The 19338-nt window shown below is 34.0% G+C and overlaps 2 protein-coding genes across 27 annotated transcripts in view; one reads left to right on the forward strand and one right to left on the reverse strand.

The window, feature by feature from the left end:
* Positions 1 to 19338, reverse strand: part of DPYD (dihydropyrimidine dehydrogenase) — an 854343-nt gene that overhangs the window by 813005 nt on the left and 22000 nt on the right. Inside the window, exon 2 of one of the 2 annotated variants that reach the window (XM_027058523.2) lies at positions 344 to 454. The exons of the other annotated variant lie outside the window; for it this stretch is intronic. Coding sequence (XP_026914324.2) covers positions 344 to 454 — 111 coding nt within the window. The remainder of the gene's footprint in view (positions 1 to 343; positions 455 to 19338) is intronic. 2 annotated transcript variants of the gene reach the window in all.
* LOC106968096 (keratinocyte proline-rich protein-like) overlaps positions 10590 to 19338 on the forward strand; it is a 177101-nt gene continuing 168352 nt past the window's right edge. For all 25 annotated transcript variants that reach the window (XM_053204016.1, XM_053204055.1, XM_053204040.1 and 22 more), the window contains exon 1: positions 10590 to 10894. The gene's annotated coding sequence lies outside the window, so the exon portion shown is untranslated. The remainder of the gene's footprint in view (positions 10895 to 19338) is intronic.

Raw genomic sequence — 19338 nt, forward strand, 5'->3', positions numbered from 1 at the left:
GTGTAAGAGAGTTCCTTTTTCTCCATGGCCTCACCAACACTTATTGTTCCTTGTGTTTTTGATTTTACAAAAGAATTTTAAGAGAAGGTTTACGGATTTTTAAGACAATAAATTTTGGTACCACACTAAACATATAATTTTTTAGTTGTTTCAATAGATTTTCAAGCAGTAAAATTAAAAACATCTTTGAGATTATTCAAATAAAAATATCTAAAGTATGAAAAAAACTACAGCTGTACTTTACACATATTTAATTGTATTTCTAAGTATATGTAAAATCTTGTTTTACAATGTATAGGATGAGATTATTTTCCATGTGAAACAATCTATCAGTGGTACTTACAGAGCAGTTTTTATCAGTATTTCTTTTCCAATGTTTCTTGTCTACTTTCTTGGCTGAAGTGGAACGCAGCGCTGCATGAGTTTGTGTTCGAGGATTTAGAGCCAGGATACTCTGAAGACAGTATAAACAACATATAAACATCTATGTTGGCATATAAAAAAAATCAAAATTTTATTTTAAGATTACTCACCACTCACTCCAAAGACTTATACTGAACATGTTGTTTTCTCCTTCTACTGTTGTAATTCCACCATAAGTTTATCTAAAGTAATCATTTGCTAGGTGATATACTCACTGATTTTATAAGAATACTTATTGATCATAATATGAAGGATTTAAAAATCACATAAACCATACTGAAGACTCTTTAAGATAAATTTTATACATAGTATTTTTAGATGAGAATGAAATCATAAAAGATGCAGATTTTATTTGAGCGTGTAATAACAACACACCCCATTTTAAGTTTTTAGAATTAACAAATTGTTTTCACATGCATTACCTAATTTAATTTAATAATAGCTACTATTATTTCAAAATTTTGGATAAGCAAATACATTCAAGGTGCTTAAGTAACCTATTTGAGATCTCACAATTAATATGCTAAAGGGACTGAATTAGAACTCAGTTCTTCTCTGTATTAAGCTTATATTCAAATTTACCCAAAAAAAGACTATATTTTACTATGACTTTGTGACGTACAAAAGCAGAAGAGAAAACCTTTTTAACTATGTATGCAAATAAATTAAATGTCACCTGAAAAACTCAATAAAGAATTAATTTCAAAGTACTGTCTTAAGAGAGTATTTAAAAGAAAACCACCAGAGGTCTTCCAAAATGATAGCATGAAGACTTCTTTAGATAAATTCCCCAACAAAATGTAACTGATAAAAATTAGTAAAAATAAGAATCCTTCAAAGTCTCCAGAAATCATCCTAAAGTCAAATAGCAAATGAAGAAACATTTGCTCAAGAAAAATCTACTAAGAATTGGTAAAAACAGTGAAGGTCTATGGCATTTGAAGAATGGCCTGCCCACCCCTCCACCATGCCACAGCTCAGTAAACAGAAATTCTACCTCAGGTGAGTGCAACCAAGAACACAAAGGTCCATCTGCCCCCAGCTTCCAGTTGAGTGTATGGTATTTCCCAGAGAAGGGCAGACTATTAGCATTTCTCATTCCCCCATCCCCCCCCCCCAACCCACTATGCAGCAACTGAACTCCAGAGAGTGCAGCTGAGAAGGCAGGAGCTCCCTTGCTTCACCTAGTCCCCACTCATAGAGCAGAGGTTCTACCGCACATGCAGCAAACATGCCAATTACATGGAGGACTAATCACCCTCACCTTAATTTATTCAAGGTTTGGAGTTAATATACCAGGAGAAGCAAACTGAGATCAGAAGGTACTGCCTACACCAGTGTTCTGCTCATAACACAGGAGTGTCAATCTGGGAAAAGCAAGCCACTAAACCACCCCTAGCTCTGTAGCTGTGGCTCAGGGATTTTTTTTGCAGGGGAAGAGGCAAGTCATAAGAACAGGCAGCTCCCCCTAAAACAACTGATTTTATTAGAATTAGTATGTGGGGAAGTTCAAGCCTATGGCTATTCTCAAAAACAGTAAATAGTTTGATGGCAAACAATTAAGAGGAGGGTGATAGCTTCATGAGAGCAATAAACTAAATCATAAGGCAGACAGTTTACCAGAGAGAACCAGGGAAAGATATAGCTAAGAACAGCTCCCCTAGGAACACAAGAAACCTCAAAGACTCACTTCAAAAACTATTCCTGCAAGGCACCCAAATTTAATTGACTCATACTGTGCAGTAATTTATATTCCAGGACATTGTCAAAAATAATAGAGCAATCAGACAGCAATCAGTAGAAACCAAGAGCTGGGTGTAATACCAACAGAGGTGGGCAGTTTTAAAAAAAATAGGGGAAAAGGCAAATAAAGCCCTGATAAAACCATTAGCATCCCAGAGTTATTGTGCATACGCCCAAGACTTCACTTTATGCAAATACAATCAGAGGTTCACATCCATTAGCATCCCAGAGTTATTGTGCATACGCCCAAGGCTTCACTTTATGCAAATACAATCAGAGGTTCACATCTTGGGAGAAATAGAGTTCCCTAAAATAGTGCATCAAGTCACTAAACAAATAAGCAAACATCAATAAGCCCCATTTTAGGGAAGAAAGGCTACTATCCAGAATTGCTACAATATTTTATCTAAAATGTTCAATTTTTAATAAATAAAAAAAGTTATAAGACGTTAAAAAAACAGGATTGTGTGACCCACACAAGAAAAAAAGTAAACAGAATCTGCCTTCCAAAGGGCACAGGTATCAGATTCAACACAAAGACAAACCTTTATCTGTGGTATACTCTACCCAAGAACAGCAGAATCCACACTCTTCTCAGATGTACCCAAAACATTCTCTAGGACAGATCATACGCTAAACCATAAAAGAAGCCTCAATAAATTTTAAAATCATATGAAGTAGTTCTCCAAGCATAATGGAATTTTTATCAATAACAGAAAAAATTGGGGAAATTCACAAACAACATAGATGAACATAAATATTATGCTGAAAGAAGCCAGTTACAAAATATCACATACCATATGATTTCATTTATATATAATGTCCAGAATAGGCAAATATATAGAGACAGAAAGTAGGCTGCGCTTACCAGGGGTTGGAGGATTAAGGGGAAATGGAATGACTGCCAAAGGGTACATGGTTTCTTTCTGGGCTGATGAAATTGGCAGTGGTGACAGAAACACAACTATCAATACACTAACAGCTTTTGAATTCTATACTTTGTATGAGTGAATTGTGTGGTATGTGAATTATACCTCAGTAAAGCTGCTATCAAGTAAGTAAATAAATAATCACCAAATACTACATTCAGGTTTCACTGTGTGCTGTATTCACTCTATTAAACATCCCTGGGACTTACTTTATTAGCCCAATATAAGTGAAAATTATTTTTAGTAATTCCTATACATGATGAACATGAGATTTCTTCAAAATTTACCAATTTAGATGTCTCTGTCTTCTGGATAACAAACACCAAATAGAACTATGAGTTTTAAATGGTTTATTCCTTATGATGATATAATGCCAAAATAACATATTAATAAGACCCAACATTTAAAAATATAACCTCATTTTTATACAAAAAAAGTTGAAAATACTTTCCTATTATACAATAAATGTGGTTTTTTGTGTAGTTATTCAAGCTTGAACCATTACTAATCTCATACATTAATTCAAACTGATAAATAAGATGACATTTTTTAAAGGTAGTTATTGTGACCAACATTTAAAGAAAAAAAAAAAAACACTGGGTAACAGGCAAGATGGGTCCATTTATTTTAGTTTTTATTTCACAATCCATATTGTGATAAATGATTATGTTTATCTATGTCAGCATAGTAATGTAATTTTTAAGAATAAACATTCTGAATGCAATTTATTGGCTGCTTATCACAGTAACTTTTCTTTTATATAGCATGAGTAGAAAGTATAACATAACATGACATATTGGGTTAACCTTTTACAGAAAGGCAGTGAGCTGAATTCAATGGATCTTGGGTAAAAATAAATTGGATTGTGGAGAATGGTTACCAAGAATTTGACTTAATGTCCCAAATGAAAAGTGATACAACATAAAAATTCAAAATATAAGTGGCTGAAGGCTGTTAAAAACAATTTTCCAAAGCAAAGACATTTTAAAAGTAAAAGTCAATATCATCAACAACTGAATAGCTGGCAGAATAATCCAGGGGAGTTCTAAATTGCATTCATCCTAAGAAATGATCAAAAACAGATCCTAACAAGGTCACAGGGCTCCCTCTCCCGTAAATTCAGAATTTTAAGAGGCCTACTATGCCTTTCAGATATGGGGTATATTACTTATAAGGGGGATTTTCTCCCACACAAAGGATCTGACCTTTGGTTTTTCCAATCATTTTTAGTGACACAATAAAACTGTACTAGTGATTCTAAAGGCAAAAAACAAAACAAGACAAAAACAAACAAAAAAAAACCTAAAAACAAAAAAAAAATAGAATTTAAGAAAATTTCACTATACTATTTCATTTAGTTTAAGAAATGATAGAATATGATCCAAAGACAGATTTACATGTGAGATCAAAGCAGGTTTATGTGTTGTCACTGTGTTGTCTATCAACACTATGCTGGGAAGCATTGCATACAAACTAGAATTATGCATCTGAAGAGATTTTTCTTTACTCCTATAGAGGACACAAAGAGGAGCCCAGATGGACTACAGTCACAGGCCCTCACTTCACAAATAAAAGTATTAAGTCTTAGCTTAAAAATACCAAAACAGCAGTATTATTTGAGCTTGAATTACAACTGTAAGAAGCCACTTGGCCAACACGTCCTCTTTCTAAAAATGTGGCTTTGTTTTATATCACAGTATCAGTTATCTAAACATAATGCACCATTAAGCTTCCCTCACACTTTGCATTTTAAATTATAAACAAATGTTTCGTCTTCAATCCTGGTCATTACTATAATTCTGAGCCATTAACATGTTACACACATACTGACATTTCAGATTTACAGGCTGAACTTGGTAAATTAGATTTTATCTTATTTAAACTATGCTTAAATTTTGTCTTTGATGGCTTTTCCTGAGTCTTCTGTAAGTTGTCTCCTACTGCCCATTACATCAGATAAAAATAAAAAATAAATATAAATAAAAGTAAAAAATCATGCTTTTCTCTTTTTCATAACTGGCATAAATATCTTCATTTCAATAAAACATTGTATTGTGCTTCCTTTTTTTCCCCAGTAAATATTCTCAACTAACGGAAAACAGAATTATCTATTGATTAATGCTTTTGTTGAGCATTTGTTGCTTCATCTAGACAACAATCTAACAACTGTTGTTCAATGAAGATCTGAACTTTTCATTACTTACTTGCTTACCAGTCTCTTGCTTATAAGCCCCAATCTCAACCAATTATCTCACCCTTTCCAATGTCCATAATTAGTCATGGTGTAGGGTGAGTTTAAGTAAGTATCTTTAGGAATTTACAAAGGTGTCCTTGGTTCTTGGATAAGCTCAAAACTGCTATGATCAGTCTCATCCTGGGTTGGGAGCAGAAGAGGAGTGAATGCAGCTTCATTCTTCATCCTGTTCCCACACTCAAGATTACTCTGAAGTCTTCTGAAAACCTCAGAAATTCATGCTAAGCAGGCCTAGTAAAGGACTCTCATATTTTAATTATTATTATTATTATTTTAATGCACTCTGTTCTTTGGCCAACCTTGACATTTCTTTTAGGTTGGAGTATCTTTCCAAGTAACTTCTTTTGTTGTTCATTTTACTAGCTCTACACAAAGGCCAATTTTCCTTTTATATACAATGTCTAAGTCACTGCAGTTAATAATCAATGAAGAAAGGAGTCTATGACAGTCCTAAAACTTACAACTTTCATTCCATTAAGTATTCGCTAAGCAATATGCATAGTGTTTGAGGTTAAATTTGGGCTTAGGCCTTAGTTCTACTATTTTTGCTGGTTATTTAACTCTCAATCCCTCTACTTCTTCAACAATAAAATGGTGATTAGCAATGTACCTTCTCCACAGGGTTGTTTTGATAGTCAAATAAGACGATACATAAAACAGTCTAGAAGGTGCATGCTGTGAGTGTTTACTACCTGTCGTCAGTATATGACAGAACTAGATTTTAGGCTCCATTCAACCAATGTATATGCATGTTCTTGTACTGCCAATTTTGAATATATAAGAGGGAATCATTTTTTTAAGTACAGGAATATAGAAAAAGATGAAGGCAACAGGTGAAAAGGTAACTATAAATGAGAGAGTAAGAAAAAAATAAGAGCTGTATCCAGGTGAAACCAAATCATTGGTCCTGAACTTATCTGTTCCCTAAGCTCACAATTTCAAAGACAGACTGCCTGAAAATGCAATATGCTCTTCACAAATTAAAATGGCAGCATGGAAGGGTCATGAAATTCAAATACAGATGTTTTAAATCCATTACATATAAACAGAAATGCAGATATCATTTTATAATACACACAACAGTATATAACTCATGGACCTTTGTCCCAATATGTTTATAGGTCAATTCCCATTACATTTCCTTCCAGAGAAAGGTTGAACCAAAAGTGATAAATTTATAAAACATCAAAAAACTCATCAACTAGAAATGAATGAACCTTTTCAGAATACTAGTCATATTGCCTGGGAAATTTGATTCATTTATACTGAGCAAATAGTTAACTCAAATAAAATAGTTTATGCATCTTAAAACATCCCATTCATCATGTCACTCTTGCTCAACAAAGGAAGGTCAGCCACATGAAGTTCTTGTCTGACTTTGCAAGGCCCAGTATGTGACTCTCCTTTACTTATACACACCACACACGAGGCACCTCAGTGTTCTCTAAATGGAATAAATGTCTTTTTACTGTCTTTCAAAAAAGACTGAGAACTCAAACACAGAACCATTACTTACACATTTGATATTAATCTCACAATTCCTAATATAAAACAGAACATACCAAAGGTGGTGACTAATTCTGACATAGACATTGTATTCTACAAGTCAGCTTGGGCTGCTGTAAAACAATCTCATAGACTGAGTAGCTTGAACAACAGATATTTCTTTTTCACAGTTCTAGTGGCTGGGAGTTCCAAGAAAATGCTGACCTATTCTGTTACTAGTGAAAGACCACTTCCTGGCTCACAGAGAGCCACCTACTCTCTTTGTCTTCATAGGACATAGAGAAACAGAGATCTCTCTTGGGTCTCTGCTTACAAATGTACTAATCCCATTATGAGGGCCCCACCCTCATGACCCCATCTAACCTAATTACATCCTAAAGGCCCTATCTCCAAATAATATCAACTGAAAGTTAGGGCTTCAACACATAAAATTTAAGGGGGACACAAACATTTAGTCCATAATTGTCATGGAAAAAATTCTACTGTCTGTGGAACTGTGCAAATGTTGTAAATACTGGGCATTAACTTAAAAAATAGCTTTATGTTAAGATTGCAAATGGTACCACATTGAGTTTCCATTTTTATTTAGTCAAGAAGAAACCTTGGGGGTGGGCGGTTGATAGGCAAAATGGATGGAGAGTGGGAGGCACAGGCTCCCAGTTATGAAGTAATTAAGTCACCGGGATGAAAGGTACAGCATAGGGAATAGAGTCAATGGTATTGTAATAGTGTTGTATGGTGACAGATGATGTGCTCACTTATGGTGAGCATAGCATAACATATAGACTTGTGGAATCACTGTTGTACACTTGAAACTAATGTAACATTATATGTCAACTATACTTCAATTAAAAAATGGAAGAAACTTCAGAATAAACAAAAGCAGAATATTATGGCTTGCTTAAATTTTAAAGATAAAATAAAAACAATATTAACAAAGAAATTAACAATAGCCATAGGAATATCAAAGCATTAATAATATATATACTAATTTATATACTCCATATATTTTCATTATAAAAACAGAAAATAAGGTATCATATGCAAACACCTTGTGATATCAAACATATTTTGAAAAATCAGAACCTACATGATCTCACTGTTCACAAGTTCAAGCACTACACCAGGCTCTGTGCTGACAGCTCAGAGCTTGGAGCCCGCTTCAGATTCTGTGTCTCCCTCCCCCTCTGCCCCTCCCCCACTCATACTCTGTCTCTGTCTCTCTCTCAAAAACAAACATCTAAGAAAATTTTTTTTAAATCAGAACCTATACTACAGTGATTTTCTTTAAAAATTTCACTACTTTATTCATAAACTGTTTACTTAATATAATGTTACAAAATATCCGTCCACTACATATTTAAATAAAAGCCAATACAGTATTTCGAAAAGATATAACTATGAAAATCCATGCTAAAATACCATTTTGTGTGGGCAAGAGCTGAATATATATATGAATCTACATATATAAATCCAAGAAAATATTAAGAAGGGACAAAATTGATAAGGATTATTACATTACCATAAAAGAAAAAAATTCACCAGTTCACTGGGTACTTAAGAAAATTCATATTTTAGAATTTATGCTTTTTCATTCAAGAATAATTATTTTATCTCCAAACTTGCTTTACAGAAAATGGTCTCAAGGTAAAATAAGCTTTAGAGAGTCTTTTTAATTAATATGAAAACTACTATGACTTACCTTTAATCTACTAACATTTATGGATAAGATACACTTGCTTTCAAAAGAGCTGTGTTTACAAGACCAAGGGTCATTTTAGTTCAAGAGATGTTAAGTGTATACCTGCATGCCAAAGATAAGCAATACTGGCCAGCAAACAGAAAAGCTGGAAAACAGAATTTAAGAAGAAAGCAGGAAATAGAGTCTTGGCTAACTGAGTTTTGATTTTTTTTTTAATTAACTAAATTGAATAAGTACCATGATTTTCATGTTCACAAAAAAGTAATAAATCAAAGATTGACTAGTTGCCCTTCATCCACGTGAATAAGAGCAAAAAGAAAACATATATGGACTACCAAATGACTTATATCAAAAATTAGAACTAAAATGATTTTTTAAATGATCTATGAATTTTTTGGATTTCTTAGAATGAAGGATCATCATAAGATACATTTTCTTTTGAGAAGGGTAAGAGTGGAACAGAGTGTATGGCGAGTTAGGAAGTTGAAATATAACCAAGAAAATGAAACATGTGAAAACACTTATTATTATGCTAAAGGTCTTGGTTTAATTCTTAATTCTCCATTATTTTTACAGAGTATTCAATACTATGTTAATTCACTTTTCTATCCAGAAACTCATCTGCTTTAGTCCCTGACATCATGGTATGAATACCATTCTTTCTATTCACTATTTTTACTTTTGTAACTTCCATTTCCCCTCCTGACAACAATTAAGGGTTCTTGAACCTCTACTAAATGCCTTCCACTAATGATTACTTTTCTAGAGCTGAATTTTATATCTATATTCCAAACCCTGAGATCTCTGCCTTGATCTACAGTCATCCACTTCACTGGATGCCAAATAGTCCACTTGTATGTTCTATCATTATCTCAATTCCTTAATACCACAAATAATGCATTGTCTACCCCCTCAACTTTTTAACTCCATTTGACTCCTGCCAATACCACCACTTCTCTAGTAAAATAGTCTTCATACTGTGTCAGTCAATAACAACTACTTCTTTTGTTCCTTAAACCCACATAATGCCAATCAGTGTTAATCACATCTGGGCTGCCTTTGTATTTCCTATTTCTCCAACCTACTGCAGATCCTTACTGCAGAATGCTTGGATTGTGATAGAATAGTACTCTCCTTATTGAACTATTCACCTCAAGTCTGTGCGTTCTTCTCTTTCCTATATGACAGTCCCCATATACACATATAAATGCATGTGTGCGTGTGCACACACACACAAAGTTTAAATGGCTCCCCATTACATAATACAAATAAAAACTATCCCCTTACTATACAGCCTCATGCCCACCTATTACTTGAACATACCTTCACTTCACCTATGCATTGTTTATTGAGTGTATGTACATCCATACCTCTGCTGGCATCACTCTCTAGATGTAGGATACACCCACTTTATGTTAGTTTAAGTGATAACTTTTAAGTTATAACTATGAAATATTTCCTCCAAAATTAAAGAAGCACTGTCCCTTTCTCCATTTAGATTGTATCACAAACTTGTAGAGAAACTAATGTCATTCATTTGCTACACATGATATATTAAATAATCGTTCATATATACATGTGTATATATATATGCATATATGCATATATATATATTGTATATATATGCATATATGCATATATATATATTGTATATATATATGCATATATGCCCTCTCCCATCAAACTACTAAAACCCTCAAAAGCAAGGATATATTTTATATATCCCCCTGTCCTCAAAACCAAGCATACTTCATCAGTGAAAATTTGCCAATAAAAACACTGTTAATGGAAAAATTTTTCTTAGCAGAACAATAACACCAAAAAGCAACAAGAAACTTCCACTGGAGAATAAAATGACTTTAATGCTGCCAAACCAAACAGAATTCTGTTTTCTTCTTAGTGTTCACTCTATTGCAGAGGACAAAGAGAACACCATTCAGTACTTGTCAGCAGTTATACAAATTTTAAGCCATATAATCATTAACTTCTCCAAAATGGGAAGTCAGTGTTTTCCTCACTTTCACTAAAGGGTTTAATCATGCAACTCACTTGCTGAAGCAGCAGTGAAACACTTTGGACTGAACCTTGAAATCTGTGGTATAAAGTCAGCAACAAGTTCTGACAAGAAAACAAATGAATTACTTGTTTTCTGCTCTTCAAATGTTCTGAGGACAAAATTTTGGATTTTATTATATAACACAGACACTTCCAACATGTGAAAGACATGGTCCCTACAACAAAGAAGCTGCAGACCACTGGAGACAGCAGACACGCCAAAATAAAAATAAAGTGGTTTGAGTACGTTCGTAGAGTGCTGCAAGGTGCTCAACCCAGAAGGTGAGTCTAGAAAAGGCTATATTTGGAGGACTTATGTTTTTAAAAATTTATATGTAGTGGGGCACCCTGGATGGCTCAGCAGTTAAGCATCCGACTCTTGATTTCGGCCCAGGTTATGATCTCACAGTCATGAAACAGAGCCCTGTATTGGGCTCCATCTGAGCATGGACGTTGCTTGGGATTCTCTCTCTCCCTCTTCCTCTGTCTCCCCCCGTCAAAAAAGTGTATCTAGTACTCTTTAAAATAAAAAGGAGATCCTTGAAGCAATCTCCATTAAGAGAAAGTATGATCTTTTTTTTTGCAACAATAAAAAGCCAGAAAATACCTAGCAGAAAGAGAAAAGTTAAATTCCAGTCTGTCTACAGTCAAGTATACCTATACTTACAGTGTTTGTATATAGCTTGACATACATACCTACCAAAAATCATGTTTGAAAGGATTTTTAATGATATGTAAAAAATACTGTTTTTATAATGCAAAGTTTTTAAAAGAAGGAGAAATTGAATCTATATCTGAAATAAAAACAGTTCTATTAGACACAATTTTGCATATTAAGTAATATTTTAAAATAATATAAAATTCATGTACATAATTATTATTTAAGCCACTTTTGTTCTCTAAATTAACAAGTGATATCTTATATTCTTAATTAATGCCCTTTGAGTGCCTACAGAGAATGGTCTCCATTTAAAAAGCAGTATTAGGTACTGGAAAATATTCAGTATGAAGTCAGATCAAGATACTGTATTTCAATTCTTTAACAAAAATGACCTAGGAGCATTCCAACTTATAGGCATTAATATCTCACTTTAAATAATTTAAATTTAAACCTAAAGCAAAATATAAAGAAATGATGCCTCTTGTACTAATCTTCATTTATAATTAAATACTACTTGACCTAAACTGGTTTCCTTCCAAAGATAAATAAAATTAACTCTTTGCATCTACTTTGGGGCTTCTGGATTTAGTATATTTGAATTGGAATGGACTGTAAATATTAACATTTGACTGCCTAATTCAGAAATCCAATTCCAAACACTCATTGAACTGTATCACTCAACTTTATCAAAGAAATACAACAAAGTTTTAGTCTCTTTAGTATATATAAGGCTTACATAAATTAATAAGAAAACAAAAAAAATGCTAATAAATAAGAAAAGGGCAAAAACACTTCACAGAGGAATGCATGCATATTTCTAATCTAAGAGGAACAAAGAGAGAAATGTTCAGCCACCCATTGTGTCTTCATTGCAAGTAAGTCTCTGTTTCTGTCACCACTGGAAATGCTCTTGCCAAGTCTCTGATGATGATCACACTGCCCAGTACTTCTCTTTGTGCTTATGTCCTTACACATTTTATTTTTTTTCATGTTTACTGCCTTTTTTCAATTTTTATACCTTTACTGAGATATAATTCACCACACAATTTACCCATTTAAAGTGTTCAATTCGATGGCTTTTAGTATATTCAGAGTTGTGCCACAGTCATCAATATAAATTTTCATCAATGCCCCCACAAAATTCATAGCCATTAGCAGTCACTTTCCACTTTCCCCAAACTCCCAGCTTCAAGGAAACCATTAATCTACTTTTGACACTACAGATCTGTCTATTCCCTTTTTCCAGGTTTACTGAGATATAATTGATAAATAAAAATTATATTTTTAAGATGTACAATGTGGTGTTTTATATACATGTATATCATTAAATGAGTACCACAATCAAGCTAATTAACATAACCAACACTTCACAGCTACTGTGCTTGTTTATTGTTGTTTTGTTTCATTTTTGTTGGGAGAACATTTATAAATCTATTCAGAGTAAATTTTAAGTATACAATAGAGTATTAACCAACTAAAATCACCATGCTGTACATATTAGATCTCCAGAACTTGTTCATACTGTATAAATGAAGGTTTGTACTCTTTGACCATCATCTCTCCATTTTCTCCACCCCCAACCCCTGTAAATCACCATTCTACTCTCCACTTCCATGAGTTTGACTTTTCTGGATCCAAGGTATAAGTGACATCATGTATTATTTGTCTTTCTATGCCTGGATTATTTCACTTAGTATAATGTCCTCCAGATTCATCCATGTTGTCTCAGATGATAGCATTTCCTTCTTTTTATGGCTAAATATTCGTGTGTGTGTGTGTGTGTGTGTGTGTGTGTGTGTGTGTGTGTGTGTCTTTCTTTATCCATTCATCCACTGATGGAACTTGGATTGTTTCTATATCTTGGCTGTTACAAATAGTGCTGCAATGAATGTGGGTGTGCAGGTATCTCTTCAGATGCTGATTTCTATCCTTTAGAAATATACCCAGAACTAGGGTCTCTCAGTCATATGGCAGTTCCATTTTAAATTTTTTGAGGAACATCCATAATCTTTCATAATGACTGTACCAATTTACATTCCCAACAACAGTGTGCAAAGTTTCCCTTTTCTCCATGTGTTTGCCATCATTTGTTACCTTGTCTTTTTGATAATAGCCATCCTAATAGGTGTGAGGTGATATCTCAATGTGGTTTGATTTGCATTTCGCTAGTGATTAGAGATGTTGAGCATATATGTCTTCTTTTGAGAAATGTCTATTTGGGTACTTTTCCCACTATTTAATTGGGTGTTTTCTTGCTATGGATTCGCTTATTCCAGACATGACACATAAACAGAATTACACTATGTGGCCTTTCTTATTTCTCCACTTAGCACAATGTTTTCAAGTTTTATCCATGTTTCATTTTACTTTTACATACGTTAAAATTCCACACTATATGTATTTTTTGTTTAAATAGTCAATTGGCTTCTAATGAGATTTAAAAAATAAGTAAAAATCATACATTCATCCATGTAGTTACCATTTTTGCAGTTTCGTATTCCTTGATGTAAACTCATATTTCTACCTGGTATCATTTTCCTCCCATCTGAAGGACATGGCTTCCTTTAACATTTCTTACAGTGCAGGTCTGATGTTGGTAACGTCTTTCAAATTCTGAAAGTCTTTCTTCACCTCTATTTTTGAACACTAATTTCATTGGTATAGAATTCTAGGTTGAGAGTTTTTGCTTTTGTTTTTTCTAGTACATCAAATATGTTACTCTGTTATCTTCTCACTTGCATTGTTTCCAAAAAGGAATTCATTTTTGTCCTTCTGTACCTAGTGTGCCTTTTTCCCCCCTCTGGTTGTTTTGAAGATTAAAAAAAATTGTTTTTAATGTTTATTTATTTTTGAGAGACATAGAGAAACAGAGTGTAAGTGGGGGAGGGGCAGGGAGAGAGGGAGACACAGAATCCAAAGCAGGTTCCAGGCTCTGAGCTGTCAGCACAGAGCCTGACGCTGGGCTCGAACTCACCTAACGTGAGATTATGACCTGAGCCAAAGTCAGAAGCCCAACTGACTGAGCCACCCAGGTGCCCCAAAATATTTTTTACTTTGCCACTGGCTTGGAGCGATTTGATTGTGATGTGCTTTGATGTAGTCTTCTTCATGTTTCTTCTGTTTTGGCTTCATTGGTCTTCTTGGACCTATGGATTTATTTTTCAAATGTGTCTTCTGTATTCCCACCCCTCTACCTCTCCTCTCCTTGGGTGATTCCATTTATATGTATATTAGACCACTTGAAGTTGTCCCACAGCTCACGAAAACTCTTTTCTTTTTTCTCTCTGTGTTTCATTTTGGATGGCTACTATTTCTGTGTCTTCAACTTAATTATCTTTTCTCCTATAATATCTAATCCATTTAGAATCTTATTCAGTGTATTTTCAATCTTAGACATTGTAGTTGCCATTTCTAAAAGTTCAATTTGACTCTTCTACCTTCTGTGTGTCTATTTAACTTTTTAAACATACAGAATACAATCACAATAACTGTTTTAATGTCCCCTGATAATTCTAACATCTGTGTCAATTTTGTCAGTTCTGAATTTGTTTCAGTTCATTGATTTTTATCCTGATTATGGGTTTTATTGTGTACTTCTTTTCAAAGATAGCTGGTAATCTTTAATTGGATGTCAAGTATTGTGGATTTCACTTTCGTGGGTGGGGGATGTTTTTGTAGTCCTAAAAATACTCTTGAATCTTGTCTAATATATTTCATTTCTTTTGTTTTACTGTTTCGGGTAGAAATGTGTGCAGGAAAGGGTTAAGGCAGTAGGCCTGAGTTGCTCAAATTCTGCACATTCCCAAAAGAGGCCTATTTCAGAAGTGGCTCTTGACCCACTCTTAGCAACACTCTGTCTGACAGGAGTGTTGGTATGCCTGAAGCCTTGAACCACGGTATACCAGCTAACTAGAAAGTTTAAGCTAACAGTGTGGTTGATGATGAATATCTGATTTTTCTCTGGTGGTCAAAGCTTGAAGCACTATGCCTACATAACTAACACCAAATAAAAACCCTAGACACTAAGGCTTGGTCAGCTGTCCTGGCTGGAATACTCCATCCATGGTGTCATACATTGTTGCTGAGAGAACTAAGCATGTCTCATATAATTCCATCGAGAGAGAATACCTGGAAGTTTGTGTCTGATTCCCTCCAGACTTTGACCTGTGCCTTTTCTCTTTGTTGACTTTGACTTTAATCTATCCTTTCACTGTAATAAATTGTAACCATGAATATAAAACCTTCTGAGTTCTCTGAGTACTTCTAGTGAGCCAGTGAGCCTGAGAGTGGTCCTGGGAACCCCAGAAACAAAATGTAAAACAATTCCCTATTAATTCACCTTAAGCAGAAGTGGAAGCAAAGACAGGAGTACTTTATTTTAATGGCCACTCCTTCCCACACAGCTTAACTTTGTAAAAAAGTTAAGTTTGACAAAAACTATAGAAAAGTTCTCAAAATGGCAACAAAGTGATATCTCCACTCACTTTTATATTCAACTAAGGGCCAGCCAGTAAGATATATTTGGACATCTGGGTCTTTGGGGAAGTCTCATTAAAAGGAAGGATCACACTTCTTTTTCCCTTCCTCCCTTCTTTTGGAGCTCTGACTTCCAACTTGAATAATGGGGTACACTTGAGGATATCAGCACAGAAACACAGAGACCTGTTGAAAAGTGGTGCCTGGGTGGCTCAGTCAGTTAAGTGACCAACTCTTGACTTCAGTTCAGGTCATGACCTCACGGTTTGTGGGATCAAGCCCCATGCCAGGCTCCATGCCAATAGCACAGAGCCTGCTGGCAAATTTCTCTCTCTCCCTCTCTCTGTCCCTCTTCCATTTGTGTGTGCTCTCTTCCTCTCTCAAATAATAAAAATATTATTTTTATATGTCCCTCTCTCAAATAAATAAAAGTAAACATTAAAAGAAACCTGTTGACAAGAAAAAGGTGTCACATGCCCTATACTACATCTCTCTAGACTTTACATGAGCGAGAAATAAATTACTGCCTTGTTTAAGCCACTTCCATTACTACTTTCCCTATAATACACCTCATATTCTGGTTCTTACAGTGTCCAAGGTGATTCTAGTAGCCAACTAGGTATGGGAAGCCCTGATAGTCCAACAACAAGGGAAAATATTCAGAGCCAGAGTGTATGTAAATGTCATAAAGAAAGCATTTGGCTTATGTACTTAAAAGACAAATGGGAAATCACATCAGCATAAGTTAGTATTTTTCTTGAAATCCATCAAAATGTCAAAAATCCTAAACCAAAAATTACTCATTTCAAAAAGTGATCAATGGAAATTTTGTTGTGCCAGCATAGAAAAAAATGATTCATTTTAATCTCCATTGATTGACTGCTAATAGCTTTCTCCACTTTAACTGACATGAATTTTTTACAATGTGGCACAATGATGTGAATAAAAATTTATCTGATGTTCCTTTATTAACTGTTTTCTGGAAACTTTCCATAACTATCCCCTGTATACAACTCTCTCCCTTCAATCCACACTCCCAAAGAGACTGTGTTAAACCCCTTCTACCAGGCTGTAGCAGATAACACACTTCTGTACTCTCAAGATATACCCATCTCTATCAATATTCTCTGACTTAACTTCAGGATTTGTTCTCAGCCTTATACATATTTCAAATAGGAATACAGTTTAACTCCTTTTTCTCAAAATTGTATAATGTCTCTTATTTAAAAAAACAAAAATACTTAGATGTATTTTTCTAATGTTTTTGCACTGGATGATTGTTTCTAATAGCTGATGTTGAACAAGGGCTTCCAGTATGCCAGACACCTTTCTGAGTGTTTTTCAAGCTGATCATCACAAGAATCCTATGATGTCATTAGTATTATTATTGGCAGTTTACAGGCGAAACCAAATCATGAGAAGGTTAAAGAAGATCCTAACCCACTATGTTGGCTTCAGATTCTAGACTCTTAATCACTACTCTGCACTTCCTCTATGGATTTACAATCCATTGTATTATCTACAATAATAATACCTTCATATTTATTTTAACGTATAGAACTTAAGGACTGCTGTATATTCACTGTAAATACTGAAAAAAGCTTTTCATTGGGCAAATACAATGTAAACAAGAGCTGAATTAAATCAGACTTAAAGACAAGTCTATCATCTACCCATTAGCCACAGCATCTAACAAATTTCCTGATACACAATGCTTATGTGTTGTTGATTTAAATGAAAAAAAAAAAACAAGCAAATCTTAGAAATGTTGTTAAGAAAGCTCTAGCAGGACTTGATGACGATAAATACAGGCTGTGAATAGACAGAAAAATAAATGTACCTCCTAGGTCAACAATTTGGAGATTATAAGAAAAACCGATGACTATAAATGGTAATCACAGAAAATAAAAGTTGGGATAGAGAACTAGCTTAGTTCTCTTGAACTAGAATTGAAAAAAAAGGTTCAGTTCTTTTTGGCACATTACTTAAATATTGATGGCATTTACAAATGATATATAAGCTAAAAAAAATTGACAGTGAAATATAGCATGTTTCAGTGTCTTTCAATTGTTGGATTTGATTTAAGTCCAGACATCTTATCAGAAAAGCTTCCTTAATTGTGAAGGAATCACAGATGCTCTAGTCCCAAAAATACAGTTTATATCTCAGAAATGCCAAGTAACACTACTGCCATTATAATAGAAATTATATGCTTGACACTTTCAATGTACAAAATGTTTTCACATACGTTATTAGATCATGTATTCCAAATGAAATCCACACCTTCTAAAATTTTCTGTATGTGTGCCTGTCTGCCCCACTAGACTTTGAGCATATAGTGACTGGCTATGACTCATCTCAGTATCTTCAGCACCTTGTATGAGGCATAGCATAAAGAATGCTTGCAATTAATTGAATTGCACCTCCTTAGAGTGTTAGAACCATAAGGGACCATAAGGGACCTCCTTTTATGGAAAGACCTAGTACAGTGGAAAAGACAACCCAAATAAAGGGCAATAAAAATCAGGACAGACTCCTTACTCCATTACATCACCACACTCATACAAATACTACTATGAAGGTACTCTCAAATATTTTGAATTATCCACTAGTTCACATCACCTCTGGCCCTACTTCTGATTGGAAACCATATCTAAAAGAGGCATAACAGTTCAGAAGTTCAGTGTTTCAGATTTATTGGATAAAGCTAGATTTCTTTTATTTCCACAGGAAAGATTACATAACCCCTATATTTGAAATAATTCTGTAAGCATTAAAAGTTTTCCATTGCATTAAAATACTCTTAATCTCAAGATGAGTACATTATCACCATCACTTTCAATACAAAGCTTCTTACACTTCAGCTGTCCTTTTACAGATTCATACTGAAAATAAATTTTAAGCAGAATTACATTGCTGTGCAATGAGTAATAATTTCATTAAATTAGTAGCATTCACCTTCTAGTGAGATTTCTTTATTACTTTATTCATAGAATATTTTGTAAAAAAAAGCATACTAAACAGAACCATTTACCTTTTAATACTATCCTTAAATAGGGCATACCACTAGGAAACAATCAGCTATTATTCCCTATTTCAATCTAAATAACTGTAATAACTTCCAGGTGTTTGATAAAAGGCACTTCCCATCACTATATAGATCCATACTTTCTATAAGCCTTACTGGCACTTAAACTTGTTCAAAGGTATAAACATTTTTCTCGAGGATGATAGATATTAGGCTGTAATTAAGGTTATTGTGCTGGCATAGAAGATAATTTGACTTAATGGAAGACATTCTGTGATGGAAATTAACAAGTTTGCTACATAATTACATAACAGGATTGATTTTGAGCAACATTTGTGCTATTTACACACTAAGATTTAAGGAAGCAAAGGCTAGATGATTAACAGATCTCTTGTAGTATTTACTATGAAGTGAAATAAAAACTCAAAGGACTAGATACAATTTGTTTAACGATATCACAAAGAATGCAGTATCTCAGATTTCTTTTACCTTAAAATTTGTTACAATGAACATCACATATTTTTATGGGAAAGAGTAAAAAAAAATTTTTTTTAATTAAAG

The sequence above is a fragment of the Acinonyx jubatus genome, chromosome C1, assembly GCF_027475565.1.
Source record: "Acinonyx jubatus isolate Ajub_Pintada_27869175 chromosome C1, VMU_Ajub_asm_v1.0, whole genome shotgun sequence".
Taxonomy (NCBI): Eukaryota; Metazoa; Chordata; class Mammalia; order Carnivora; family Felidae; genus Acinonyx; species Acinonyx jubatus.